The 25587-nt window shown below is 35.8% G+C and overlaps 1 protein-coding gene across 1 annotated transcript in view; it reads right to left on the bottom strand.

Moving 5' to 3' along the window:
• Positions 1–12377, bottom strand: part of LOC130053561 (receptor-type tyrosine-protein phosphatase H-like) — a 412921-nt gene extending 400544 nt beyond the window's left edge. Inside the window, exons 1-4 of the mRNA XM_056160901.1 lie at positions 12365–12377; positions 10471–10731; positions 7702–7968; positions 4155–4430 (exon numbers count right to left, since the gene is read on the bottom strand). Of these exons, the coding sequence (XP_056016876.1) occupies positions 4155–4430; positions 7702–7968; positions 10471–10731; positions 12365–12377 (817 nt within the window). The remainder of the gene's footprint in view (positions 1–4154; positions 4431–7701; positions 7969–10470; positions 10732–12364) is intronic.
• Positions 12378–25587: the final 13210 nt, after the last annotated feature.

Here is a 25587-nt window from a genome sequence, read left to right as displayed (position 1 = left end):
GGATAATGTTAAACTGTAGGACTGATAAAACGTACCTGTTCTGGATCTCCTTTCAATTTTGCAGAATCATCTTTATGTTGTTTTATACAATGGCTACAGTTCATCTGTATTTTTTGTACACAGTTTGAACGTAATTGTACAAGAACTTCGTATTTTTGAATGATACCATTTGGGGAAATGGGTTTTTCCCAAGACACAAATACAGAGGTTGATGAAATATTCGTCGCCTGGAGATTGGTCACCATGCTGGGAGCTGAATACAGGATAAATAGAAAAATAAACAGTCTAAGTATCAAACGTAAGTTTCAAATAACAGACAAAGGGAACTGTGAATAAATATTTTTAATGAAAATTAAAAACATAGAAGACAAATTCCTATCAGAGTTAATTATAAACTATTAAACAACTTATTGAGTAATAACTTCCTTCTTTAACAATTGAATAGTACGTTTGAGCTATTCATGGTCAATATGTGAGGCAAATTCTGTCTGAATAGCAGGACCTGCCAATGATTTGAAACTGGTTAATAGAATTGTGCAGTTCTTATTTTCTGACGTGGAAAAAACAAAGGTATTTTTCTTTTTGTTGCATAAAACGAACTCCTTAGATCCGCCTCTGTAACAGTTAGTCAAAACATAGACATGGCGTCACACATCGTCTTACCATGCCTTTTATCAACATTGCACGGTGCACTTTATGTTGGAGCTAGAAAACCACAAAATTGGGATGATGATCCACGTAAGTTCACATTCTTAATCCAAGGTGTGACTTTGCGAGATCTTCGTAACACATGCTGAATTTGTTTTTTAGATTATTACGCTCTCCAATTTTCAGTCGCGTGCTTTTAACTAGTTAATGATCCATTCATGGCCAATATGAACGGACTACGTCGCGTGCTGAAATTGGTTGGTTCATAGAGCAAAATGCGATTTGTAATATAAATATTAGTAAATGGAATAATACTGTAACTAATTAATGCAAACTGTGTAACAGTGAGATAGAAAACACACAGCACCTCATTTTGAATGTATTAATGTACAACATGTATGGAAGATTACAGGCTTATATTTGAATTTCAAAATTATTTAGAAACATATTGTTGTTGGATTCTACTCAGATGATACTAAATTGACATAGATGTACAACTACTTTCTATCTTTAATTGCTTTCGGGATTTATAAATGTATTGTAGAATTGTACACGTAGATGAAACAAGGGATTTTGTAATTTTTTTCTATCAAAGAATACACGAGATCCCACTGTTACGTTCTGTCGCTTTTGAGGTGAGGACAATGTAAGGGGTTCTCTGAGGAGACTTTACCCCTGATTATTGTATGGTATATATAATTTGGAAAATAAAAATGTCTACTATCAAACCAAAAAGTATCAAAAGAGCTAAACTTGTGCGATGTACAATTGACAAACTCAATAGCTGGGTTTCAGATTTGAACCTAATGCGTGTTTTAGCTCTAAAACTATGTAATGGAGATTTTTTAAGAATTCTCAATTTTGGTTATAATGTACGAATGTCCGAACTGTGGTTTAAAAAATCATTTTTCATTGTTACGTGCTCTTAATATACCCATTGATTACCTGCTTCACGAGTGTAAACCTGTAAATATGATATCGGTCCATCACCTGCCGTGTTTACAGCTGCTATGGTGATATTGTAGAAAGTTCCTAAAATTAAAAAATAACTTTTAAGCCACATGACATTTTGTGATAACCATATCTTTTACCCATTATGCAAATTAATCACTTTTAAGGAACTTATTCGAACATTAATTTCTTACCTGTTTGTAAAGTCTGAAACGACCGAGTATTTTGAACGGCATTAACTAAACATGTCTGAACCGATCCTTGATCTTGTGAGATTGTTAACCTGTAATGGAGTATATCTCCATTAGTACACATCGGTTCCACCCATTTAACATCAATGCTACCTTCGGTAACTTCTGTGACTGCAAAGGACCTTACTGTTTCAGGCTCTGTAATTAAATAAAATCCCATTATATATATATATATATATATATATATATATATATATATATATATATTCTCGTAGTATATACTTCATTCATTGCCTGAATTAGCTTAGACATGCTCCAAGAACAAGATAAACTAAACTACAGTATATGTACATAGGTTATATTTTTTCAACAACGAAATCAAATCATGATTTCCACCCCCAAAACAATAAAAACATGGTCACATGAAAAGCAATGACTGCTGCGAACTTAAATCAAACAATGAGAAGTCGCCTTAACTATTTACTTACAGAGTGGAAAAATAGCATCTACTTATGTCACCACTCATCTTGAAGAGTAAAGCAATGTTTGATATCAACATTAATAAGGACCATTCAAGGAAGACAATTATTGTGTTTACCGACTGAGTGGAGCATGTTCAATAAAATTCAAATGTAAAAGTGAAAGTAGCCGTTCTGGAGGATAAAAAAGTAAGAAGACTACAACATATGCTGAATTCTACGGTGGCTGGTTTAGGACACGAAATCAAATTCGTTCCCGCGAAATAAAATTCATACCCACGAAATAAAATTCGTTCCCACAATATAATTTCCACTATATAATTTGCGAAATGCTGACTTTAAACGATACTGTTGGAACCCCTGCACCATAAATTTGTTTGAAAGTACCTAGCTTCGATTGAAAAACTGACCATACGCAGAACAAGCTCTTGCGTATCGAATCAGTTGAAAGATGTAAACACCATATACAGGTGATAATGGAATGTTGCTACATAAAAGACTATATTTTCAGTGTGTCGAACTCCTAAGTAAAATTTAATTTTATTCCCTCATTTCAAAAATTTGAAAGTACTGACTGTAGAAAGCAAGAAAATATATTCAAAACTATGGAATCAAATCAAAATTGACAAAAGTAACAAAGTACTGTGTATTTCCATGATATTTTGATCTTGCTAACCCTGTAAGGGTCATTTAAGATGCCCTAACCCTAATAAGGTCTTATGGAGAGAATTGAGAAAATAGGGTGTGTTTTTTTCTTCATTTCTAATATTTTTATTTCATGTCATTATGCACCGTATTACACTAGTGTTATCCCAAGAAAATATCACAATAATCCGAGTAATAGAAAGATCAATCAATGTGCAAAAATCTAAAATAATCAGAGAAAATTCTGTCTACCTTATATTTTATTGAATTTCCCACTGCGTTCTACTTTTCAAAAAGACAACAAATGTGTACAGAGAGAGAGAGAGAGAGAGAGAGAGAGAGAGAGAGTAATATTATATATAATCTATACTTGCTCTAATGAAAGTTCGAGGTACTTTGGAATGAAAATTTGTGACTTTGAACTGAGCATGACCAAAACAACCCGGTGCCCATGACACCCATTATTGTGTCAAAATAATGAATACATTATTTAGTTGTTTGATACAAAATATTACATCACAACTTGTTCAATAAGTATGAGAAAATTCCATTAATAAACATATGATTTACTTTACTTTCCACAGAATGTGACTTTCTCTGACACATTCTGTGCTTTGAAATTAAATTCGAAACAGAAATTCAGATTCCTTTTTCCTTAACATAGCATATGCGTATAATTGGTTGCTTTTATTCAATGATCAAACTGTTTAAATTCAATAACGTGTTGATACCTGTCTCGGATGATTTCATGATCACCTGGAGTGGGTCACTATGCAGTTTCCCAGATACGGAAACTATGGAGACGTTGCAGTATGTCCCTGGGTTAAGGCCGGTTATATTTACAGCATTTATTAAGTCTGTGGTTTTGGAAATTGCGACACTAGGAGTACAAGACATGCAGGAACTGTTTTCACATGAACAACTTTTCTCTACGGTATACTTCTCGACATTCCCATCTAAGTGAGTCCATTCTATAGCTACGTAGGAGGTGTCATTGTAAATTCTAACATTATCTGCAGGTATGGTGGGCCCTGCAAAAATATATAATTGGTAAAGAGAATATGCTGTATAATCTTATTTTGGAAAAATCATATATTCCCAAACGCCTTCTCCATTTATCCCCTGGTGACATACAAGCGTTAGAATGACAATTTATATAATTACTTTAAAGTGGATGATTTCGTTTTACTTTCAAAGCATGACATATGCACTTTAATTGGTATTCAAAGTATAACCTTACTGGTGTATGCTGTTTTTGTGCAGCCTTTTAAACTAAGAAGACCTGCGATTCCGATCGAATATATCGTGACAGTATGCAATGATCCTGGTTTCAGATTGGACAATTGTTGAACAAGTGAATGTGAAGTAAATGTGGCATTCTTCTTTGTATCTGTGGTTGTGTATTCCACCACATAACCTGTAGCATCCATTGTTTTCATGGTAGTAAGATTTAGCACAAAGTCGTGGGTTCCAATGCTTGAGATAACAGCTGATGTGCAGTCAGGATTATTTGGTCCTTTACACATGTAGAAGGCATAATGTATAAACAACATACCTTTGCAAAGATGTTATTTATGTTGGTTTGAATCCGTAAATATATACAAAATGATAAGAATGATAAAGTATCTCATTTGATTTGATTTTCTGTAAAGTGAATTAAAAAGGCGTCGCCTTATCTCAACATGAATATTCATTTATCAAGTTTTATTATGATGTTTGATGAATTACACGACAAAATGTATGGCAAGAAAATTCAATGTCAAACTGAAACCAAAAAAAAAACGCACAAAACTAACATATGAAAAAAACAATTGACATAAATATCATTATTATTCCTCTACTTTTTTCAAAATTACCGTAAAATGAGTGATTCCCTGCAGAAAGGTGTGACAGTTCAATGAACTGATACACACTTATTCGGAACACTTTGCAGAATCTTTTTATATATGAAAAGTTCTAATATGTTCAGAATGGAATAAGACATATTCAATATAAAAAGGAATAGCATCACGAGTTAATTGGTATCCGTGTAAGAACCCGTTTAAAGTAGCAAACGACAACAAACATGGCGAGTAGGTCCAATGGATCCAGGTTTTCAACAGTGTGTAAAGTTTTATTTTGCTTTCAGTTTTTGTATTAGGATAACAATACGAAAGTATATCATTGAAGGAGTCAACAAAATCCCAGTACCCCTTGAGTAAGCATATTAGTATCAGGACTATGATTATGAAGAATATGAGGAAGTCAGCAAGATTACAGTTGCTGTTACACCCCAAATCGTCGCCACATCCCAAATCGTCACCCCGGCGACAATTTGGGACATGATTGCACTATCATTGTGGGCGACGATTGGGGATATACTATTGTACATCCCAAATCGTCGCCCGTCCGAAATCGTCGCCTGCTAATATTTTATTGACGTTTTAAGGATAGATTACACAGAAGTTATTCTATTGTACACCTTCTAATATAGGTATACATAGGTTTCACTTGGTCTGTTTGTCTGTCTGTCCGCACCTATATTTCTCGTGTATGTCGACCTATTGTACTGCAATTTTGTATGTAGATTACAAGTGACCCTCTGACATGCCTCCCAAAAATTTATAATTCTGGAATGAGAGCTTAAAGCGCCGCGAGCTGTGCACAATTTTTAGCAGCTCTGCAATATCTCTGGTGTTTCTGAACCACACGAATCTCTTGATCGCGAGCTCAAAGCACTACGAGCTGAAATCATAACGAACTATTTTCGACTGTCACTCTGGTGTTTGTGAACCGATTGAGCTAAACTTTTGTAAGTAGGTTATATGGAACTAAGAACATAGGTTTCATTTATGTGTTTGTTTACTTGTTTGTTCATTTACTTATTAAGAGAGGGGGAGGGACAGCGCAATGAGTTACACAAACCAAAAATATTGAGAAATAAAGAGGAAAGGTGGAGGTTTCTCGAGGTTTTCACGAATGTTCAAACGGTGGCTAACAGGCGTAATCTAACATAATCTGAGGTCACTAACAAATCTGCGGTTCACAAGAGGATATAAACAACAACGACAACAAATACAATTATTTCAATGGTAACAAATCTACTACGAACCAAAACAACAATATCAAATACTGTGATCATAATAAATCTTTTTTTTTAAATATACAACAGAACAAGTAGAAGACGAAGTAGAAGATTGCAAGGTCCGGAAAACCCTTTGTGGTCATAGCTGGACCACAGAAGAAGAAGAAGAAAGAGTTGAGGAGAAGGAGTTTACAAACAGGGCCAGTTTGTATGTAAAGGATTTCAAATAGTTGCAGCAAGTGGAACAACAATTTGGGATGTGAGATCATGCCCAAATCGTCGCGTTTAGGATAAGCAACTATTTGGGGTGTAACACTCACTACCCCCTCAATGATATACTTTAACGGTAAATGCATAGAGTTCAAATAGTTTTCAGTATGATCCGGCACTGTTTGTCCTACATAGTTTATACTCTAGCAATATACTTAGATGGTTTGTTTGTTGTTTTTTTTAAAGTCCCCTTCGAGAGTTTTCACTCACGTAGATACGTCACAGCTTCAGGTGAAGTGTTACAAATTCTAACCGTGTCAGGGAAGGTTCGTTATTGTGCCGGCGTCTACCATGACATGGGACTTCCGCTTTAATATTATATCCGAAAGACCTATGACTACCATTTATAATGTCGAGCACATGGCGCAGAAACAGTCACTGCTTTTGTTAAACGTCTTGGGTTTAGCGTAGCATCGGGATCGAGAATCGAACCCGGTCCTCCCGGTTGTGAAGTGGGCACCAATGTCACTGACAAAACCTTAGCCATGGATCTACCACAATAAGTAGTATCAAAGATAGAATACAAAATACAGGTAACTGTTATTTGATCAAGATAGCAATTTTCAATTATTCTGCTCAATAGAATTTAACGAATGGTCAAAGTATAATAGACAGAGACGAGAAATGTGTGAATCGTTCTATAAACATCAATATAAAATTCAATTCTTAAACTAGAATTGCATAGAATGTCTAAAGCATGTGGGGTGGACCAATTAGTTTTTTATTGTCCATAAAACACGCTTAAAAAGCAAACAGTATCTTTCTCTTTCTCTATCTATTTATTGAAACGTACCATAACTTGTTTCTATCTTTAAGTATTCTAATTTAACTAATAGCTGTACATATGCAATTGGTTTTATAAAAGGATAATAATTATGGCATGTCCCAACATTGAAAGACATGGTAAAATTGTTCTTAAATAATTGTTTATTTTTTTATTTGAATTTTAAAAGCTGAATAGAGGAATGTATTTGAATAATCTCTTCACTGGTACCTAAATCGACAAACGGACAATATGCACATTATCATAACACGCCTCTTTAGTATATTGATGTAAACAGTCGAAAGTTATCAACTGCTGAACAATTCTAGATACGGTATTTATAAATTACATTTGTATTATGCTTATTCCATTTTACTTTTTAAGTGTATGTTTGAATAGATTAATTCTGGTGTAAACTCTCATCATACGTATGACCCAAATTCCCGAACTTTCGAACAATTTCAAACTTTTCTTTTCATATGGTTTTTCAGAATAAGGTTAGTGGAACATCCTTCTAGCAAAATATCAGATGAGTAAAAAAAATCCAGTGTTTAAGACAGAGATTTGAGGTGAGATTTTCCATGGTTGGTAGCTTTAAAATCCGGATCCTTGGAAAAACAATAACGGGAAACTGGTCTTACGAAAGGACAACATTACCTTAAAACATGAAATACAATACTGAAAACTTACTAGTTGTTGTTGAAATGTTGCATCTTCCTATGCTGAATATCCCAAAAAGACTTTTAGATTGTACAGAAAACTTGTAATCGGTACTCGACGCTAAGTTGTAGAAGGTTACATCTTGGTCATGTCGAATGAGTAATGGTACCTCTGGGTTCTTTGATTTCCATACTTTATATGAATCAGCACCTTTCGCTGAAAAACTCCCTCCGAATATCGTTATCGAATTATTTGTTGATTGGTACTTCGCTTTAGAGCAAGAAGGACCCTCTGGTTCTATAAACAAACAAATATATCTACTTGAATATCTCAAAGACATATTCACTACACCAAAGCTCTACTAAAATCAGAAAATTGATTTTTGACGTTTGAAGAAATTTTATTCTCCCCAGTTTTCCAGGTATATGGTGTTCTCGATACATTCGGTGTAACGCAAACTTTTATATCTTAGAACAATGCATTTCCTATCACTTTGACATTTTATATTGCATATAGCGGTCGTTATGGCTTTTAAAGATTTCTTTATCTAGACATACAATGATACTCCTTTTTTCAGGTCAATTAAGAGTGTATATACAATGTATATTTAAATGTGGTCATCTGGCTTCTACATGTATGAATGACCTTGATCTTAATTACTCATATCGCTTTGATGTCTTAAATTACCTATCTTCAATATCTTAGAATTTCGGAGAGATAAGGAAATAAAATCGCAGAAATAGGGAGAAAACAGACCCCCCCACCTCTCTCAAAAATATTCACCTTTGATTTCTGTCTCGAAGGCAATAAATCTCTAAAATGCTATAGAAAGACCAGGTAATTTCATCTTCAAGCTAGTTTAGAAAATATCCTACTCTCGTTCTTACAGATAGATCTGTTAAATAGGCACATTCTATTTTACTTATCCCATTTTTATACGCCCGTCCTCCCACAGTGTTCAGCTGAGGACCTTCTTATTTTATAGAGTGTTTTATGGGTATTGAAGATGTGCATGTGGCAATGAGTTAGCTTTTTGAATATTTAAGCAAATACCAGGTTCTTGAACTTAGTCAGTTTTGAGGGGATATAACATACACTGTAAAGATTACATAAATTGTCCGTCTAACTCCTGCCCAGTTTTAAAGCGAGGACCTTTTTATTATACAGAGTGTTTATATGAGTACTAATGGTTTGCATTTGGCAAGAATGGTACTTTTCGTCATGTTTTAGAAAATTAAAGGGTTTACGGATAGCGAAAAGTTACCGTTCTTGCTTCTCACCGCTGTAACCCGAGTTCGATCTCCGTGATTGGCAGTGGTTGTATGTGAGAGGTTATGGTGGTCGCCCGCTTGGACACGTGGGTCTCTTTCGGGTACTCCGGTTTCCTTCCACATAACGATTCCTTAGCGCTTTGGCATATCCGTGTATCAAAAGTCTACCCCAGTGAAAATAATCTTCTGAGCTTTCATGTGGTACGTGCAGTTTATGTATATACATGTGCTAAGTGAATATTTATTAGTTTTTTATTACAATGTGAGTGCTTGGTTGCCCGTCTCACTTTTCTCACAGTTTTCAAGCCAAATCCTTTGTAAACAACTTAAAGATGTGCGTATTGCTGATACTATCTGAAAGCTGCATGACCCGTGTTCATGTATTATTTTTGTACATAATTACTTTAAAGCAGATTAATTACTTTACAAAGTTATCAACTTTCCCTTAATTACATTTTTGAAAACATCTGCATGTAAACAAAAAAACGGTGAGAATATTATTTAGAAAGTAAATATAGTGTGGTACGTATATAAATCATCCGGAAAACCTCGGGCCTTTCACCCAAAGCACGGTGAATTCATTGAAAGGCCCGAGGTGTTCCGGATAATGCATAAATTATACAGTGTTAGACGTCTATAAATAGTCCCATGGGAATCCCAACATGATGTATTAACTCAGACGCAACTGTCTAGTTTTAAGGCTGAAAGAGCGTAAAACAACAAATTACTAAGAGGTATTTGATATCTTTATTCCTATTAAACTTATGACACGGTACTGTTGTAACAAAATACACAGCTTTACACAGATAAGACCACCGATGTTCTGAAAGTTTGAACTGGTCACGTGACTGTCATTTGAAATGGCAGAGTGACGCGGTTGTTTGTTAACACCGATTTAGAATTAAATGATTTTGGCTAAAACAGGTGAAATGATGTATGACATGTCTTACAGCCTCATAACTACATTCGTGTGATGATTTAATAGCGTTTTTACGAGATGTAAAAAAAAATGTTCTTGTTCGAACCATACAGCTTTAAAGTTTCTACAACTCACTGATTGAGAAAACAACCAGCTCATGACGGGTGTATTATGTGCCGATCCCGATATTCTTGTTGATATATGGGAGTTACATTTTAAACTTTATATTGTGCTTTAACAGTATAAACCAAGTTCGATCCTTTGGTGAATAATGTGAAGCTGTTTTGTGTACACTAGCTTCGGAATGAAATACATGTATAATTTAACTGAATTTGCATATACGATATGAATAATATTTTCTCATTAATTTCACAATCCCAGACGATTATTTTCGAAGAGACAATCTTAAATCAATAATCTCATGCTTTTTTAAAGCACTGAATCCGGCAGGCATGATATTAACAAACATGAATAAAAAATTATGTCATTTTCAAATAAATTGCTTGATATATTCACTACCATTAAACAAGTCCAAAAGTTAATTCATTTTTAATCGAAATATTTTGGAGATACAAACTGCTTCCCTTTGATCGCATTTAAAACACTTACTCGTATATATTGGAACTGTTGTTGGTATAGATTCCATTCCATTCTTTCCAACAGCAATCACAACAACCCTTAATTTCTCACCAGGAGGCAGGTAGTGGAAAGTCACAGTGGTATTTGGTAAAACTCCTTGGTAAGATTTGATGAACAATCCGATATTAAAGCTTTCAGATCCATCTGAGTAACATGCAGCTGCATGAACATGAACTGTAGTTGCGAAGGCGTCGTAGAAGAAGGTTTCATTACACGTTGGTTTGGGGGGTCCTTGAAAAAGAGTGGGTTAAAAAAGAAAACTTCAACTTGATTCTGATGTTTACATTTAAGCAGCATATTCAAACAAATAGACAAAATATGATATTTCTACTCAAATCTCAATATCAATTATGTAGTCACTTATGCATTATTTGGCGTAACCATGATTCAGCGCCTCTTTTGGCTTATGCTAATGAAGGAGTAGAGTGTTTATATAATGGTTTGCATTTGGTAGAATGAGTAGAGATTTTCATATTTTTGAGCAACCATAAAGTAGCGCCCTTGCTTCACCTCCAAAACCGCGAAAATTTGAACTCCGCTAAAATAAATACACACGTACAGTATAATGGGTCAACCAAAAAAAATAAACATTTTTATTGAGGCAATATGTATTTCTCCATGGATCAAATATCTTTCGATATTATAACTCTAAGACAATACTATGGATTCGTCCCGTTGATCAGTTGAAGGAAAGGCGAAGATAACGAACAGTGATCAATCTCATAACTCATATAAGCAATACAAAGTAGGATAGTTCGGCAAACACGGACCCTATACACACCAGAGATGGGACCAGGTGCCCAGGAGGAGTAAGCATCCCTTGTCGGGCGGCCACATCTGCCCTATATTCTGATCAGGTAAACATACAGTGTATTTATCTGTAGTCAAAATCAGTGTGCTAAGAACGGTCTAACAATTGGTATGAAACACGTCAGACAGCATTTGACCCAATGATATGTTGTATTGGCAAACTAGATCGTTATAACGATCATATAATTTGCGAAATGCTTACTTTAATCGAGACTGTTGAAACCCCTGTACCAGCTTGTTTGTCAGGAGCTTGCCTCGATTTAACAAGAGGCCCATGGGCCACATCACTCACCTGAGTCACCTTGGCTCATATCTATACATTTTTTCTATATATTCGCATGGAAAACTTTGATCCCTATTGTGGCCCCAACCTACTCCCTGGGACAATGATTTATACAAACTTGAATCTGCACTATGTCAGACAGCTTTCGTGAAAATGTAAACTGCTTTGGCCCAATGGTTCTTAAGAAGAATTTTTTTAAATTCTATTTATTAGTTATGTAAAACTTTGATCCCCTATTAATATGATAAATAATTTTTAAAAATACACTTATATAGCGCCTTATCTAAAAATACTCTAAAGCGCTATACAACATACTAAAATTTACAATTGATATTGTGGCCCCATCCTTGCCCCAGAGGTCATGGGTCTAACAAACGTGAATCTGCAATATGTCAGGATCCTTTCATGTTAATCTCAGCTTTTCTGGCTCAGTGAGGGGTCCCCGTGGCCGAGTGGTTAGAACATCGCGCTCAAAATCACACGGCCTCTCATCTCTGTCGGCGCGGGTTCGAATCCCGCTCGCGCCGGTAAGTGAGAAAGTTTCCCAGTTAACTTTCTGAAGGTCGGTGGTCTCTTCCCAGGTACATTGTATCTGGGTTCTCTCTTCCGCCAATAAAAACTGGGCGCCACCAGATAACTGAAAAATTGTTGAGTGTGGCGGAAAACACCAATCAATCAATCAATCAATCTGGCTCAGTGGTTCTTGAGAAGAAGATTTTTCCTATATATTTGTATGTACAACTTTGATCCCCTATTGTCGTCTCAACTTACCCCCAGGGACCATGAGTTTAACAAACTTGAATCTGCACTGTCAAGAAGCTTTCATGTAAATTTCCGCTTTCCTGACCCAGTAGTTTTTGAGAAGATTTTTAAAGCTTTTCCCTATATATTTGTATGTAAAACTTTGAACCCCCATTGTGGCCTCATCCTACCCCCGGGGACCATGATTGTTACAACCTTGAATCTACACTATGTCAGAAAACTTTCATGCTAACATCAGCTTTTCTGGTTTAGTGGTTCTTGAGGAAAAGATTTTTAAAGATTTTCCATATACATTTGTATGTAAAATTTTGATCCCCTATTGTGGTCCCATTTTACCCCCCCCCCCCCCCCCCCCCCCCCGATGTCAATGCTTTTAACAAACTTGAACCTGCACTATGTCAAAAAGCTTTCAGGTAAATTTCAGCTCCTCTGGCACAGTGGTTGTTGTCAAAAAAAATTCTAAAATGACCCCATCCTATTTTTGCGATTATCTCACCTTGTAAGGGGACATGGCCCTTCATTTGAACAAACTTGAAAGCCCTTCACCCAAGGATGCTTTTGGTAAGGTTTGGTTATAATTGACCCAGTGCTTCTGGAGAAGAAGTCGAAAATGTAAAATGTTTACAGACACACGTACATACGGATAGACGGACAGAGGACGGACAACAGGCGATCAGAAAAGCTCCCTTGAGCTTTCAGCTCAGGTGAGCTAAAAACTGACCAAGCTCTTGCGTATCGAATCAGTTAAGATAAAAAAAAAAACACCATATGCAGGTGATAATAGAATATTGCTACATATGTATGGGAACTTAACAATGGAGAAGCTGAACTCATCCCGTTTGTCAGACAGTAGAGTTGTCAGTTTGTCGTTAATATATACTGTCAATAAAATATATAAGTATGAAAACAATGTATCCTCAATCTTTTTTGCCTTAGAGAGTTTCATGTATATACATTTGTGCTATTTGAAAAACAAGTAGTCGGTAAGATTTACCCGGCTATTCCCTCATATGGAATTTACTGATTACGTATAAACCATATTAAGTTAACTACAAATCACGTAACTACATGTACATGTAATATTGAGGTGTTGCTAAAACGCGGAACAGAAAATAATCGATGCAATAGTGTTATGAGGAGGTCAGCATTTTATAAAATCAAAAGGCTTATTATGAGCAAGGGAAGCAGAGATTACAGAGAGAACAGGAAGTCATCTTCAGAATCCACCGTTCCATATCAATACCTCAAATTAACGCAGATGTATTTTAAAACGGTGGATTTAGTGAATGAATGTACAAACAGGCGCTTGTAAAAAGTGGCGGGACATGCTCTTTTAAAATAGTTTGCATAGTAAGTTTTAATGAAAATATTAAGCAAGCCTGTGGGTACCATTCCTTTTCCCGGCGCTGTCATTTTTTCTAACATGTCACACTCCGGTTACATTTTTTGCTACAGTCATCGTCTTCCTGTCCTTCCAATATGTAAGTTGTTTTTCCTACATTTACATACTATATATTATAGAATGTATACATGTAAGTGTATTTTTCATGGTGTTATTCGTGCCCATGTTCATTTCATCCTGCAAATTGTTACCCAGGCTGGTCTATGGTGGACGCCATTTTTTCTCGTGTTTACATTCTAGGTTGTAAATTCTCGAGTGTTTCCTTTATATTTGCATATAGTGAAATTATATGGCAATACAGCAATACTTCATTCAAATTAGATGTATTTCTTATTGTTTAAATATTGAATATATACACCTGCTAATTATAAATTGCTACCTAGAACAAAATGCAGCATTATTTACATTTTTCATTATATTCTAAGTAACGTTTATTTTCTGTAATGTATGATTATTCATTTACTGATATTTTGTTTTGTTGAACTGTAAAAATTGATTTGTTATATATTGTATTTCAGCTCTTTAGCACACGTTCAGAATAAACAGTTTGAGAACACTTCCCCATATAGCGAGATATTCTTGCTAAAACGCGATTATCCCTCTTTAGCGAAAATGTTAACATTACCATAAACAGGCGTTTTGGCGTCTTTATTGAAAACAATGGCAAATCCCATGCAATGCTTAATTAGTGCGACACATACTCAACATGATGAGAATTGTTTCTATGAAATTGCCAACATAGTCAAGAAATTGCATATCAAAGTTCCTGCGTAAGAGGGAAGCAGTCTGAAATCCAATACACATCGTGAGTGTTTTTGTTTTGATTAATATATTTGAAGAAGTATCAGACATTTTAGCACTTTTTCTCTTTTCACGTGAAACACAAAGAGATGTACTCCAAGGGCGTTTTTCTCGGTTGTACGGGATATATTTACTCTCGCTAGAGAGGGATAATCGCGTTATAGCGAGAATATCGATATAGGAAGTGTTCCCAACCTGATAAATGGCTTCGTCTATAAACATCAGATGGTGTCTGGTTATACTTACTGGCTTCCAGCCAGTGGTTAGATCTAGTGGTTAGCTCACTAGCGAGGTAGTATAAGTTCTCACTATACCGTTTGCTACAGAGCTAATTAAACAACTTGTAGCTGTGTTGGTAAATCTGGAATCGGGTAATGCGTGTTTTTGGATTAAGTTGAAAAGGGAGACAATTAAAAAAAGCAAAGAATACTCTAAAACCAATTTCAAATTTTGGACGTTGCTTTATCTAAAATAATAGATTCATATAGTTTATATCTAATCTTACACTTTCTTTAATTTCGTGGATTTATTTACCTACATTTGTCTTTATGAAGCCATTTGTACTGTGTATGGAAGACGAACAGTATCATTTTTGACTTCTTTTGATCTTCCCCAAATATTTTATATTATAGAACATGTATAACGTTAAGCAATAACAGTTTTTGTAGGAATTAGTTTGAGGTAATCTTGTACTTCAACTAAACTATTAACGAAGCCCATGTGTGCCATTTAATAAAATACTTAAAAATACATATTTAATTAATATAATTTTTATGCAATGTTTAAGTGATTCAATACTTTTTTAATTGTTTCATTTTTTTGATAATTTTGGAATTTGTATATGTTTCGTAGTTTAGTGTTGTATCTAATGATTTGAACGATTACTTTAAAAAAAATGGTTTCGCTTTTCATTCAATGGTTTTAATTTGAATTTAATAATTTCATTTTTAATTTCACTATTTCGTATCTTATTTAGTACGAAAGCCTAATGGAATCATTTTTGAGAGAGTAAAAAGAATCACACGTGAAAACGAATTAGTATTTATATCGAAGTTAGAACGAGATAACACGTGTATCTAATTGAAATGAGGTGCATTGCAGTATCTCGTTACAACGAGTTAGTAATCTCGTTACAGGTATAACGAAGTAATTATCTCGTTATAACGAAATGGCCATTATAACGAGATAATAAGTGGAAATAACTCGTTATCCAAGGAATATCTATCAGCTTTTGAAAAAAAAAATGAGATAAACCACATTGAGCCCCTTCAATTAGCAGTTTGGTTTCCCTTTTTTATATTTGGTTTGAACTTTAATGCTTTCGTTGAATTTTCCTTCATACAGATGGTGTGAACAAACTTTAATTCAATTCGATATATTGTATTCTTATGATTACTGAAAACATTTTTAAAGAATTAGAGATTCCCTGTGGACCAAAAGGGATCTCCCAAAATCCCCGTGATAGTGCAATATTGGAAACATATTACATTTAAATTAAAGTTGTTATACTTTTATATACCAGTACCTAATGAGATGTTCCGAATACATGCATTTGGTGTCAACAATCCTCCAACTTCACCTTTGACCGACACAGTGTAGTTATGTCCTGATTGTAGAAATTGCGCAAGATAATAAGATCCTGAAGGATGCTTTTGAAATATTTCCTCCGACGTATTCGAACTTGATGTAATTGTGACATGGAAAGTTGTCATCAGCCTTTGCATATCACTGTAGATGTTTATGACGGTACTTTTTATTTCTACGTCTGAACAATCCAGAATGGGATCTGCAAATCAATGAAAGATAATTTAGTTCTAACAGCATGCACCAATACTGATCAGCTGATTTGACGAATCACAGGTACATGTATATTAACATGTACATTAAAGCTGACATGAATTAATAAATACGTACACATTTCTCATCCTATCCGCCATATTTTTCTCGGGTAGCCTAATTTACCCTACCCGTATATACCCCAAATGTGATTGTCACACCTGAGTGATTTTTCTAGAAGGACTCGACCAGTGCACATCTCCGATAGTAATATACAGGGAATGAGAAATAAGTAAAATCACATTTTAAAACATTATGTTTCGCTCAAAATTACAAAATATTTATTGTATACCAATGAAACATTCTGAAAGTTTAGATGATTTAGACAAAAATGCAAAAAAAGCTTTTCTTGCATACTTGCAAGTACATGCAAGTTTTTACAGTTTCTTATGAAATAAATGCGAAGACATCATTTGCCAATTACATACTAATAGAATGGAATAAGCAAAGAGCATAAACTATATTATTTATATTAATTCTTGCAAAATACAGGTGCATGCCATATGCATAATATGAAAATTTAAGAATCATGACAAACACTTTTTAAGATATAATTTTCTGTTTTATTGTTATATTCATGGAATAAAAATCCCATCCTGTGTTTTATTTGGGATATTTATTCCCATTTATGCTCAAATAGGATATTTACTGCCATTTCATGTTCATTATGGGACATTTCCTCCTATGGGACACTGTATCGCATATTAAATTTAAATATGGGAGTTAAAATCCTATGGGAGAAATTATATTTTTTCTCCCATGGGATTTTTGGTGGGAGTGAAAATCCCCCACGTGGGATTAAAAATCCCACCAAAATCCCATGGGAATTTTTGATTTCAGGTGAAATATCTTAAAAACTGCAATAGGTACAAGTGTAAATGTTGGTGCATGTCTTGTGAACATAAAATCCCATCTTTTTTTTTGTAAAGGGTTTATTTGTATCCTTAAAAAAAGGGTTGGCGAAACTCCGGACTTTTGTCGTGTCCAGAGTTAAATGTCGCACTGTTAAATGCACATGGCATACTCGCCAAAAAAAAACAAAAACGTATTTTTATTCTGATAAATCCACGAAACAAAATGATAAACTCCATTTGTATCTCGTTAGAACTTTACAACACGTTCTCATTCCAATATACAGACTGCGGCACACTTCAACCGCGCCAAACAGGGTGTCTTCAATCGGGAGATATCAAAGTCGAATTTTTTTTCTGTATTGAATGCTTGTCTGGTCAGAGGTTTTGCAGTTTATAGAAATCTGCAATCTAATCATGCACGTACATATACACTGAGCATCTGGTTGGATATATTGCGTGCACAATTCATTTATCGATGATCATATACGAACTTGGATGTATAAATAGGGGAATAATGGTCGGAAATATACACCTGTGTGAAAATACGGGTATTACATTTACAATCCATAATAAACAGTTGATTACACAAAGACACATATAAAAGGAAATGTATAAACGAAAATATAGTTTTATTGTCTCTTTGGGAACCACATAATTATTTACGGTCTCTGCATGTCCAAATTTATTGATTGATTGATTGAGAGAGAGAGAGAGAGAGAGAGAGAGAGAGAGAGAGAGAGAGACAGAGAGAGATATAGAATATCACACTCTAATGTTGATCTCGGACCTGGGATTGGCCCCGAGAGTTGATCTCGGCCCGAGCCCGTAGGGCTGATACACTACTAGGTATATGATATAGAGAGAGACTGACCTACTTCGATGTACAATATATCATTTCACAGAAGGAAAGAAAATTTATCCCTGTTATAAATGTAAGCTTACAAGCATTAATAATTTCAAGCTATCTTAAAATTTGTGATTGACAATATATTAGGAAATTTACAGTAGTTGATGCTTATAATTGTATTCATTACAATTTAAAAAAAAAAAAATTAGTTTGAACTGTGCATGTAGAAAATACTGACTTTGTATGAATATGAATAACGGGGGGAAAATTGTCAAAAAAGTGGGGAGAGCAGACCAGCCTCCCTGCCCACCCCAACCCCCTGTATACGTGCCTGATACAACATTTACACAAGTTCAATTCGTGTTGAAAGAAAGGTGCATATATACATTTCATTAAATTCCAAAGGAGCTCGAATTTATGTGTTCCCCTATTAATTATTTTGTATGCAAGATTCGTTCCCGAAAATTTAGAAACATACTTTCAGTCAGAGCAGAAATTAATTCATTTTGAAGTACATCTAATTTGAATGCAAATGTGGGGTTCCTTCTTTTAATTTCATCCGACTCATTAGAACCCCCTCCCCCAAACTATGCAGCTTTGTTTTTATTGATATCTAAATCGGTATATGGTTCCGGGTATAAATTGTATAATGTTTTTTCGTGATCATATAGATATTGACACTACGAATGAAAAAAGAAAATGTTTATACCCTTGTCTTTTGCAAATCCTACTTATGCATTATAGTATATGGACAATGTATCTGACCAAATAAAACCTCAACACGAATTTTACTGATTTATGAATACTAACATCTTATCGAATACATTTGAATTTGAAATTTCGACGTACAGTGGTATGTTTATTTTTAGTATATATCCATTGGACCAGATCTACAAAATGAAAATATTTATGAATGAATTACACTCAATCCTGAAAGTAATCATTATGGCATGTTACAGAAACTTTAAACACACATACAATGTATGCTATAGTCCTGCAATGCATGCATGCGATTTTTCTGAATACATGTATTTATGTATTCGTGAATGAAGTTCCTACGTATACAAATATCTTGGCATAGATATATATGATATATTGAGCGTCAAATTAGGATAAAATGAAGTAATTGAAAATAACGTTATCTAATGATATGTTTAATTTTTAATTATTGCGTGCGTTAAATGAATCAAATAAATCGGTAGCGCAATATTGAGTTAGTTATTGTTCTCTTTTATTGAATTAACGATATCATTTGTCTTAATAAGAGCGCAATTATTACAAGATAATCGTTTGAATATCTCTCTCTCTCTCTCTCTCTCTCTCTCTCTCTCTCTCTCTCTCTCTCTCTCTCTCATCCCATACACTCATACAGTGTATATGCAAATTATATATGCATGAACAATTTATGTACCTGAATGATGAATGATTTCCTGATTTACAAAACTGCAATACTCTGACCAGTAAATCATACAGTATAAGGATTCATGCACAATACAGGGTAAATATTATACTCTGATACTTCCCCTGATTGAAGATAGCTGATCGGCACGGGCTAAGTGTGTCGCGATCTGTACAATGGACAATGTTGTTTACTGTTGGAATACAAATGGAGTTTATCGTTTTGTTTCATGGATTATGCTAATAAAGGAAGTTTTACTACTACTTAGAGTATTTTCGACAAGTGTACACGTACATCTGCGGTCCTTTACAGATATTACGAGTAGACCCAGGTAAATAGTTGTCCGCATTCGATGCGTTTTCATGGTGAGCATACATGTCATGAGCTTAAGTACAGTAGTATTTATGTATTTGTATTTTGCTTGAACTAAGTGTGAATGGTATAGATTTTATACCCTTTGCTTATTCCATTTTATCAATAGATATTGCAAATGTACTTACATTCTCGTAAAGAGAAGCCATTCTAAATTTATTTATCCAAAGCTTTTAGAATGATTTACTACTGTACGATATGTTTATTATAATCTTGAGCACTGCGTGGTGTTCCAAAACGTGATTTTGTTTCTTCTCGGTGTCTTATAAATTAGTATCGAATATGTACGTGTTACCTGTCGAAGCTACCCGCACCTGATACATATACTAGCGGACAAAAGAAACTGTGCTTATATGAAAAAAATAATATTAAAAAATAACAATGAACAAATTTTATTTTTTGTAATACTGTTAACAAATGTATTCGTTACAACATTTCATAATCAATTAATGTTAACGTCGAATAACGTCAATTTCAGCACACTCAAAAGACACTGGTATTCGAACAAAGTTAATGACGCGTGTGACCACCATTTGCATTCACGCATGCTTGAACGGCGCCTCATTGATGCCACTAAAGTGTTCAGAAATGCTTGAGGGATGTTGTTCCAGATGTTGGTTAAAGCCTGGCCTAAATCAGCCAATGTCACTGGCTGATTTGGTAAACAGCGTAGACGTCGTTCCATTTAATCCCAGGCGTGCTCGATCGGCGATAAATCGGAGGAAACAGCTGGCCAAGGCAAGACATCGACATTCTGTTGAACAAAAAAAGCCCCTGACCACACGTGCAACATGTGGCCTTGCGTTGTCTTGCTGCAGAGTGATGTGATTTTGCTGTCTCTGTATGAAGGGTATCACATGGCGCTGAATAATTTCGTTTCGATAGCGTACGCCGGTGAGATTTCCATTGACAATTTGTAGAGGGGTCCTTCCACGTGCTGTTGTTCCACCCCACACCATAACGCTACCTCCACCGAATTGTCGACGTTTCACAATACTTGTAAGCGTCCTGGAACCGCTCCCCAACGCGACGATACACTCTACAACGGCCGTCACTGCTATCCAAATGAAATCTGGATTCATCAGTGAACAGAATACTGGCCCAGTCCTGTATTTTGAATCGCAGATGTCTCATGCACCACGCTAGTCTAGCGATACGATGACGTTGAAGCAGTATTGCGTGCACCGCTGGACGTCTTGGTCTGATGTTGTGCTCGGGCAGACGATTACGCACAGTTCTTAAACTGATTGGTCGAAGTCCAGGAATGCTATGAGCAGTCAAACTTGCTGTCTGGAAACGATTTCTCAGGTGCGCAAGTCTAATGTGGTTGTTCTGTAGACGCAACCTCACACGAGAACGCCCAGAACGTGGTCGATCCCGAGTGTTACCAGATTGCTGGAAACGTCTCCATAATGACTGGATGGTGTTCCGATGAACTCCAAAGTGTCTTGCTACGATATTTTGTGCCATTCCAGCTTGAAGCATCCCACAGCACGATTACGTTGGTTTTCGCTGAATCTTGGCATGACAGAAGGGTAAATTTTGTCAAACCTAAAGTGCTTTTTTTAACGAATAGTGTCCAAACAAACCTTTTATACTTCTTACTCCAAACAGTATTGGGCAGTAAAACTCGTGCGTACGAACACTTCAATAAACAACATGTGTTCACTAACCATGAAAAAGTCCGTGCATCTGAGTCGGTACTATCCCATAGTGTTCAAAAACATCACCTTTATCGATTGTTTAGATTTTATAAATATAAACAATAAATAAAGAAAAGTTATACTAAATTTTATAATGCACAGTTTCTTTTTTCCGCTAGTATATAACAATAGAACATCCAATCGATATGGCGGATAAGCAGAGATATATGGCGGACACATAGAATTCAACTATATTTATTAATTCATGTCAGCTTTGAAGACACGTCTGGTATTCTCAGGGGTCAGTGTTTGTCCTACTCTCAATTTCTTTTTTTAATCTTTATACGATCTATGAGATCCTATAGAACTCCTCGGTATCTGCACCCTTTTTTATGATATCCAACATAAATTATTTAATTGCATCCCATCTGATGAAATAAATCAACATTTTAAAGTTCATTCTTGATTTTTTAACTATTGGACATCTTCGGTCTGCCTTATTTGTATAAAGTATATATTGAGTGCGCCTTCTTCACACGTTGGTGGTCTTGAGGTAGATCGTTCGCCCCGCATGCGGAAGGTCGGGGTTCGAATCCCGGCCGCGACAGACCTAAGTCGTTACAACAGGTAATGACAGTTCCATCGCCAAAAGTTTGGCATCAGGTGATGACCTTAAAAACGCATGTCCCATGTCACAGTAGGTGTGACACGCTAAAGAATCTTTATTGCTCAATGGCGTTAAGTGACTATTATAGGCCTAAATTTGAAGCCCTTCACCGATATTGGTGTCGTCTCCAGATGAGTGAAAGGTAAACCAATGACAATAGCAAGTTAATTTTTCCTATACATAGAAAATAAGGGCCCGTTAGACTAACTTCATTTTGCTAAATCATGTGTAATACACTAACAAATGGTTTGATATGCACAGATCCAAAAATTGGTGGGAAAATAGCACGTGTGGTATGCTAATACATATATATAAAGACTGACACTCGGAACGTTTCGGAAAGAGAGTGTTTTAAAAACAGAGGTCGTATTTTCAAACCATTGCCATGCTGTAGTATTTTGCATCCATATTCATAGAGTTTTCTGTTTTATTTCATTCATAGTATATCGTAGTGTTGCTATTTTTATCAAAGATTTAACATAAAGAATTGACGATCTGTACACTGTACAGTTTTCTCACTTAGTCTCTCCATTATTATAATTATATTTTTTATACTTGTAAATCCTCTACATTTCCCCAATATTCATGAGTAGTGTTGCAATGATCCGGTAATGTGGTATCCCTCTTTACTGTTGTAGTTGTAATTCCTGTAATGTGTTAGTACATGTATATGTAGGTTTTGTAATTTATCTTGTAAGCACATGTTCTGGAAGAAATAATAAAACCGCGCTAAGCTTTGGTCTTCTTCAAGACATTGACGACGAGGATTAATCCAACGTGATAACGATGTCTGTATTTTTGGCCATTTTCTCCTCATTGGATTATACAAGTGACAAATTTAGTGACAGACCGAGATGGGAAAGGTAGGTATCCAGATTGGATTTTTTTTTGTGGGAATGAAAATGAAGAGAGACGAAAGAAATTGTGTCATTGTACTACATTATGCAGGTAAAACTATGCGATATCTATGAGAGAGAGAGAGAGAGAGAGAGAGAGAGAGAGAGAGAGAGAGAGAGCATCATAGCATCATGCAGTTCAAGGAAGTTCCAAATGGAGGTATACAAATTCATTCTTACAGACAGCGTGAATGGGAGTCCCTCAACAGAACTCCAAAAACTCAATAACACAAGTGAATTCACAAACGGAGAAAAGGAAATATTGTCACAAGTGATTCAGAGCTATAGATAAACCTATTACGAATAAGGGCATTATGAAAGACCGATAAACCCTGGGCTACATTCTGACTCTTGGAAGATCACTAGAGCTAGCCAACAACCAAACCTAAGAATGGAATGTTCACGAGCTTTGTGACCAAGATACTCAGAACACGCGCAATGGTACGTAATATGGTACCAACAGCTCATCAGAGGAATTTTCATACAGCCTCAAGACAAGTCGATCAACATCACGTCAAGGCAAGGCAATCAGCAAATCCTCCATGACGATGAAGATTAAAAGCAAGATGTCCAAAATCATGATTGATACATATCTGTGAACTTCTTGGATTGATTAAAAATTGTTCAACGTCCCTCTCCAGAATAATTCACTCAGATGGAGACGTCACGACTCCCGGTGAAGGGCTGCAAAATTTAGGCCTATGATCGGCGCTTATGGCCATTGAGCAGGGAGGGATCTTTATCGTGCCACACCTGCTGTGACACGGGACCTCGGGTTTTTTTCGGTCTCATCCGAAGGATCGCCCCATTTAGTCGCCTCTTACGACAAGCAAGGGGTACTGAGGAAAGATACCAAACACATATGATGTCCCAGAATCTAGAAGAAGAAAACAAAAATTCTACCATATGGTACTCAGTACTGTCAACTCGACGTCGACATATTCGATTTCATGTTGTAAAGGGTTGACATTTGGATATACCACGACATCAGAACTTGAACTTGTCCATGTGACTAACCGCGTAGCCACTGATACAATAGGACTCAAAATAAAGTATCCAGATGTGTTTTAGGACAAAATCCGTAAATACGCTGGAAAACCTGTCAAACTGCATACTGTCTCAAATGTAAAACCTGTACATAGAAAATGCGAAAAGTTGAGAAAGAGATCCAAAAACTACTGGAACAACATAACATTGAAATGGTAGGAAGCTCGCCAACCCCTGGGTAACTCCGATAGTCACACCACCAAAGAAGAATCCAAATAAAGTTAGCTTCTTAATTGACATGAGAGGAGCAAAGAATATCATCCTTTGAGAACGACATCTATTGCCCACAGTAGAAGAGTTAAATCATGATCTCAATGGTACTTGCATTTTAGCAAGCTAAACTTGAAATTTGGATACCTTCAGCTTGAGCTTGAAGAAAATTTAAGATGTATCATGACATTCAATAGATAAAGTCTATTAACAAATAAGTTGATGGTGCAGGGGTTTCAATAGTCACGTTTAAAGTCAACATTTCGCAAATTCCATGGTCGTTATAACGATCTAGTTTGCCAATACAACCTATCATTAGGTCAAATGCTGTATGACGTGTTTAATACCGATTGTTAGACTGCTCTTGGCACATTAATTTTCACTACGGATAACTCCATTTATCTGATAAATCTATTGGGTTCAAGGCGGATGTGACCGGTTGACAGGGGATGCCTACTCCTCCTAGACATCTGATCCCACCTCTGGTGTCCCCAGGGGTCCGTGTTTGCCCAACTCTCTATTTTGTATTGCTTATAGGAGTTATGAGATTGATCACTGTTCGTTATCTTCACCTTTTTTATACATTGGATTGTTCAGATACAAGAGATTGAATATCAGCATATCCTTTACATCCTTAACAACTGGACAAGGGGCCTCCGTGGCCGAGTAGCTAGACCATCGCGCTCAAAATCACACGGTTTCTGACTTTTGGTCGGCGTGGGTTCAACTTTCGCTCGTGCCGGTAATTGCGAAAGTTTCCCAGTTTACTTGCGAAAGGTCAGTGGTCTCTTCCCATGAACATTGTATCTGGGTTCTCTCTTCCACCAATAAAAACTGGGCGCCACCAGATACAGCAAAATAATCAATCAACAATCTGGACATATGAGGAGGCAATCAGAATTGTTATGTCAACAAATCCAAAAACATATCTGGTGTATGGAAAATCTCAAAAAGAACATAATAAGCCATGGAAAAAGCATAAAAACTCAAGATTAATGGTCTAATAGTAAATTAGACAAATGCGAGTCCAACAAGACTAGGATAGCATTTTATTGTATATTGTGTTCTCCAAATACAATTTCCTACAGATTCTAAGAAGGTGTAAGCTATTGAAGACACACAACCGTCATTGAATGTAGCAGCGTTGCCCAACTTCTTACAAATTACTCATCAAGCATCAACCAAAACTATGCAACAATTACAGAACCACTGATACGACTGACCTGTCAGATACAAAAATGGAACTGGGAAGATGAAA

This window comes from Ostrea edulis, chromosome 3, assembly GCF_947568905.1.
Source record: "Ostrea edulis chromosome 3, xbOstEdul1.1, whole genome shotgun sequence".
NCBI classification, from domain to species: Eukaryota; Metazoa; Mollusca; class Bivalvia; order Ostreida; family Ostreidae; genus Ostrea; species Ostrea edulis.
The sequence above is the reverse complement of the archived record's forward strand: the minus strand, read 5'-3'. Positions and strand labels throughout refer to the sequence as shown.